At 65.6% G+C, this 5,192-nt stretch overlaps 1 protein-coding gene across 2 annotated transcripts; it reads right to left on the bottom strand.

Moving 5' to 3' along the window:
* Positions 1-342: 342 nt before the first annotated feature.
* SYNGR2 (synaptogyrin 2) lies at positions 343-4,223 on the bottom strand. 2 transcript variants are annotated; one of them, XM_078438084.2, is made up of 4 exons: positions 4,053-4,217; positions 2,008-2,245; positions 1,489-1,628; positions 343-1,401 (listed from the first exon to the last, which is right to left on the bottom strand). In XM_078438084.2, the coding sequence occupies exons 1-4, from the start codon at positions 4,149-4,151 to the stop codon at positions 1,204-1,206; spliced, it is 675 nt and encodes a 224-aa protein (XP_078294210.1). In that variant the 5' UTR covers positions 4,152-4,217; the 3' UTR covers positions 343-1,203. The 2 variants fall into 2 exon arrangements, with proteins under 2 accessions (XP_078294210.1, XP_078294211.1); XM_078438085.2 differs by lacking the exon at positions 1,489-1,628 and having other exon boundaries at positions 4,053-4,223.
* Positions 4,224-5,192: the final 969 nt, after the last annotated feature.

The following is a 5,192-nucleotide window of genomic DNA, read 5'->3' as shown; positions in this document are numbered from 1 at the left end:
CGCTCTGCTAAGAGGGTTGGGAAGGAAAGGGTTGCCGCGCAGGGTCCGCTCCCAGGGGCCCCCACCCCAACTCCAGCAAGGGCACAGCAGGGCCCTGGCAAGGCAGTCCAGAAAGACTGTCTTGTTTACAAGCTGAGCACAGTTGCTATTTTAAGATGCCGTTGGACGGCAGTGTGAGGAATGAGACCCCAGACAAGTGCGTGCGCGCGCTGGGCGTGCTGGAGGGGCACACTGCCGTGACTTCAAAATGCAGGCTCGTAAAGCACCCCCCTCCCAGGGTGCACCCCAGAGTGGAATCTCTCTCCAACCCCTGGGCTGAGGCCCAACTGATGACCCTGGAGATTATGAACGAGAAAAACATTTATTCCGTCTTCAAATCAGTCTAACAGAACCAAGGGTCTGCATCTTACCCCCAAGGCTATTTAATACATTCAGAACAGCCCAGGGGCTGTGGGTACACCCCACACCTCACAGTGGCAGAGTATTTACATAAAGCTGGGTGTTTTCCGGCAGGCAAAGCCCCTCCCGGTTGCCAAAGGCTGGGAGCAAGGCGGAGGGAATGCCTCCCGGTGCCTCCTGGGGTGGGCATCCAGCGCCACGGCTGGCAGGCAGAAAGGCAGGCAGTCCGGAGGCACTGGCATGGGGCAATGACCCTAGATCCAGGAGCAACCAGATGCTACAGCAGTGAGCACGGGGCTGCTGGCTCCCGGGGCAGGCAGGGGGCTGGGGACACAGCAGCGCCAGGAGGTGGGGAACAAACCTGAGTGAGCAGGAAAGGGGGCCCTGGCCCCACAGCCTCCTCTTTGGCACAGAACCCCGAGTAACTGTGGCCACCGGGGCCCAGGTCCTGGACCTGGGCCCGGCTCCTTTGGGCTGGGGAGAAGCTAAGGCACTTGTCAAAGCGGCGTGTCGGGCACAACACAGCGTGTTGGGGATCATTAAAAGCAATGACAAAACACATCTGGCTAAAAACCCTTTTCTAAAAAATGCCCTTGAGGAGTGGGTGGGCGAAGCCCTTGCTAGAGGGAGCCCGGCAGCCAGGGCGGGGGAAGCGGGGGCTCTCCAGGCCGTGCGCGGCTCCGACGGGCACCCGGCAGGGTGAGGGGGCCGCAGCTCCAGGAGGCGAAGCTCACGGGAGGAGTCTAGCATAGAGTGAAGGCCCCCGAGCGCCCTCTCTGCTCCCCTGACCGTTCCGGCCGCAGCTCAGTACACAGGGGGCGGCTGGTAGCCCTCCGTGGTCTCGGCGTTCTGGGTGAAGGGCGGTTGTTGGTAGTTGTCCACAGACGCACCGGGGTAGGAGGCATAGGCGGTGCCGGGGTCTGGAGTGGGGTCCACGTAGTTCTGGATGAAGTCGTCCACGCCGGCCTTGTAGCGCTGGTAGGCCAGGGAGGCCAGCACGCCCTGCAGGGAGCCCCGAGGTTTGGGTTCCTCAGCCTTCCGCCACCCTTCCCCAAAGACACTGCACCCCTGCCCGCCCGGCCCACCTACCCAGGAGAAGATGGAGAAGAAGCTGAAGGTGATGGCTGCCCGGGCCGAGTCGGCCCCCGCTAGCACGTCTTCCGCCTTGGTGGCCACCCACTGGTTGGTGAGGAAGCAGAAACCAACGAACCACAGGAAGGTCCAGAAAGCTGGGAAGGAGGCCGGAAGGGCAAGGTCACTTCCACGGAGGCAGGGGCGGTCTGGGGACCCAGGAGGGGCCCCCTGTGGGGGCGGCGATGGCAAGGCCCTGAGGCAGGGATCTCCCAGAAGCCTCCAGGAGTGTGAAGGGCACTGATGCGGAAGCCAGGGTGGCGACCTGGGTGCCTGGCTCAAAGGTCCCGTGATTGGCACTCAACGCCGGTGGGCTTAAGCAGACTCACAGAAATCCCTGTGTGCAAGCCCGTCTGCTTGGGTAGGGGCTGCCCTCGGTTCCCCCTGGGGTTGCCGAGGTCCTGCCATCCCAGAACCCTCTTAGGAACACTCCTATTCACCTCCTCCAAGTCAACTGGGGGTCCCGCTGGAAGGTACCTGAGAAGAGCAGGTCGCTGATGACCAGGTATTTGCGGTCAGTGGCGTTGCTGATCTGGGGGAAATAGGCATCGACCACTAGGAAGGCGGCCGAGGCCAGGAAGGCTAGCACCCCAATGGCGCTGCCGTAGCCGCACGCGTCCTCGTTGTGGTTGAACACGCAGTATTTCTGTTTGGACTGGTGGGTATTGCTGTAGCCCTCGCCGAAAATGCACGAGAACACGATCAACGCAAAGACCTGAGGGGACAGGTGGGGAAGGGCTGAGCGGTCGCCAGACAAGCCCCACGGCGGGCACACGTGAGAGGGACCCTGGGCTCCCCCACTGCAGCTGTTCCCCTTTGGGACGGCAGGCACCAGGGCCCCCTCTGAACTTGGGGACTGAGCTCATAAGCAAGTTGCTTCTGGCTGGTGCACAGTCCCCACTTCTCCGTGCTCCCGGGCCACCTGCAGGTGCCAGCACAGTCGCCATCACCGGGGGCACGGCGGGAGACTCTTGGACCAGGGGCTGGTGGGGAACGGACGGGGATCTCCTGGGAGGGAGATCCCCACCCCGGCTGCCTGCCGGGAAGGGCCATCGTGGTTCCGTAGGAGATGGGCCACAAAGTCACAGAAACCCAGGCCTGGAGTCACCCCCAGATCACCTTCTGCTTGAATCACCTCTGCAGAGCCCAACCTCTGCCCCAAAACCTGGTGATGAAAGACACCCCCCCCCCACCTCTCAGGAAAGCTGCACCAGTGTGCCCTGAGCTGGAACCCGTGCCCCCAGACTCCCACTTCTTGGAGCCCCCTCCCACTCTTTCCTGCTCCAGGCTGCTCCCCCCACCCCCCACCCCAGTTTGGCCAGCTTTCTTCCTACAAGGACTCCTGGCCCCTTTGACATCCTGACCCTCCCCTCTGAGGGCCCCCCAGGCTAGTCTGACTGGCAGGCCTGTGGATACAGTTCTGCACTCAGAACCCTGGAGGTCCTGGGCCGGGGTGGAAGGGGGTTCACCAGCCAGAACTCTGGGAGGGGCTCTAGGCCCTCGGCAACAGCCTCATGTGGCCTCCTCGCCCCCCCAGACGTCAAGGCCACCACCCATCCCCACCCCATGTCAGCAGATGTGGGACGGTCTGGACACCTGGCTCCCACTAGGACAGGCACAGGCCTCTCCCTTGCCCTGCCCGGACAAGGCCCTCTGAATAGACTCTGGAGCTGGCAGTCACAAGCCCCACCCCCAGCTGGGGATGAAGCCGGAACTCCCCGATGCTGGGAGCAGTGTGCCAGCCCCGACTCCTGGCACAGCTGTCCCGACACACGGGGCATCTGCTCCTTGGATCAGACCCCACGGTCAGGCAGGGAGGGGGCATGGGTGCCACCAGGGCACCTCGGAAGGCTCCAGTTCCAGGCAGGCATGGTGAGGGCACTTAGTCCTAGTCCTCTGCCTGCCCACACTAACACCTTGTCCAGCTCCAGGCGCTGGTTGTCCAAAATCCTGTGCCCCGCCCCCCCCCCCAACCCCCGTACCCCCAGTAATCTGGTGCTGGAGGGATCCCCTACCCTCCTGGGAAGGGTACATCCTGGGGTCACCTGATCTTGGGTGGGGAGGCAGACACGTGACTTGCTCCCCGAGTGGAGGGGAGACCCCATTACCTAACGTGGCTTGGGAAAGCCCCTTCCGCATGAATTCCCCCAGCAGAGAGTCCCAGCTCGGCGGCCACCTGTCCTGGAGCTGCCCCAAGCTCCTCCCACCGCCAGCAGGGCGACAGGCCTGCTCCCCCGCGGCGCCTCCGGGCCACCCCGCGCCCGGGCCCGGCCGGTGGGGGGCAGTGGGGACCAGGGGAAGCCGGGGAAAGCTGCGGCGCGCGAGTGGCGGCCGGCGGGGCCCGGAGGATGGAGGGCGGCGGGGCCCGGGCCCCCTCGCCGGCCCCACGCGCGCCACCCGCACCCCTCCCCCGGGCCTCGGCTGCCGCCACCTGTCGCGCTCGCAGGCTCGCGGCACCCCCTCCCCCGCCCGGTCCCCGGCGGCGGAGTCCGGTACCCCCGCCCGGCTCCCCACCCGCTCACCAGGCACACGGCGCGCGCCACCACCTGCGGCTGCGTCAGGAAGCGCCACAGGTCGAAGGAGCCGCCTGCCTTGGCCGCGCCGTAGGCCCCGCTCTCCATGTCGCCTCCGCCGCCGCCGCCGCCGTAGCCGCCGCCGCCAGCCTAGGACCCTGCCACCACCCCGCCCCGCCCCGGCTCGGCCCCGCCCCCAGGGGCGTGGCCAGCGCGGCCCCAGGGACCGAGGGCAAAATACGGTCCGCAGCCAGCGGCGAGCAGAGCGGCCCGGACGCTCCGACGGCTGGGCCTGCCTACGTTCTGGCGGCCGACAAACGTCCAGCCCACGTCGTGGCGGGGGCCGCGTCCCCCTGCCCCCAGCAAGGGGCCAGAGAGTCCCCAGGAAGAGAGGGACGCCAGGAGGGCCCGCCCCTCTGCCCCACCCACACTTTGCCCCCTGCCCTCCCGCCTTCTCCAGGAAGCCCACCAGAAAGATGCCTGTCTGGGCCTCACCCGCCCAGGACCCAGGCTCAGAAGCACCCCCTCTTTTCTCCCCATTCCATCCCAAACCCCAGCCCACAGCCTGGACGCCCTCCTCGGCTGGCCTGTCGCTCTTTGCTCCCGTCTGGAGCTAAGCCTGGGGGTGGTGCCGAGGACCCTCTCCGCAAATTTTCCGGGGCTGAGCCAGGCCCCAGGGCTGTGTGACTTCAGACTTCTATGCCCAAGATGGTAGGCAGACAGAAACAAAGTTTCCAGGGTGACAGGCAGAGGGCAGAGTTTAACCCAGCCCTCCCCCACCCCAACATCTTTAGAGCATCTGAACAGAGAAGGCTGATGGGGTGGGGTGGGGTGGGGGTGCGCTCCCTAGGGGCCACGGACTGACCGGAAGGGAAAAATTCCAGACAGTTTTTGCTAGTTGCGGGTAAGGATTAATGAGTGGGTGCTGGTGGGGGGGGGGGGGGGGGGAGGGCGGTGCTCAGAATCCTCCCAGGTGAGCCGCACAGCGACAGGCGACTAGGCCACCAGGAGATGGGGTGCCACACCAGGGAAGAGGGGAGCAGGGGTGGGGGAGGAGGAGGGGACGCTGAGTGGGTTGTTGCAGCTGGGCCTTTTCACAGTCTACCCCACCCTCTCCCCAGACCTGCAGGGACGGTGAGGACAGGGGCC

This window comes from Panthera onca, chromosome E1 (genome assembly GCF_046562875.1).
Source record: "Panthera onca isolate mPanOnc1 chromosome E1, mPanOnc1 haplotype 2, whole genome shotgun sequence".
Classification (NCBI taxonomy): domain Eukaryota; kingdom Metazoa; phylum Chordata; class Mammalia; order Carnivora; family Felidae; genus Panthera; species Panthera onca.
The sequence above is the reverse complement of the archived record's forward strand: the minus strand, read 5'-3'. Positions and strand labels throughout refer to the sequence as shown.

Bases quoted from the DNA above. Each gene is read 5' to 3' on its own strand.
- SYNGR2 (XM_078438084.2), bottom strand. From the start codon at position 4,151: ATGGAGAGCGGGGCCTACGGCGCGGCCAAGGCAGGCGGCTCCTTCGAC. The intron at 1,629-2,007 runs GTACCTTCCAGC...CCTCCTTCCCAG, and splicing joins CAGCGACCTGCTCTTCTCAG to CTTTCTGGACCTTCCTGTGG. The intron at 1,402-1,488 runs GTAGGTGGGCCG...GGCTCCCTGCAG, and splicing joins TCTTCTCCATCTTCTCCTGG to GGCGTGCTGGCCTCCCTGGC.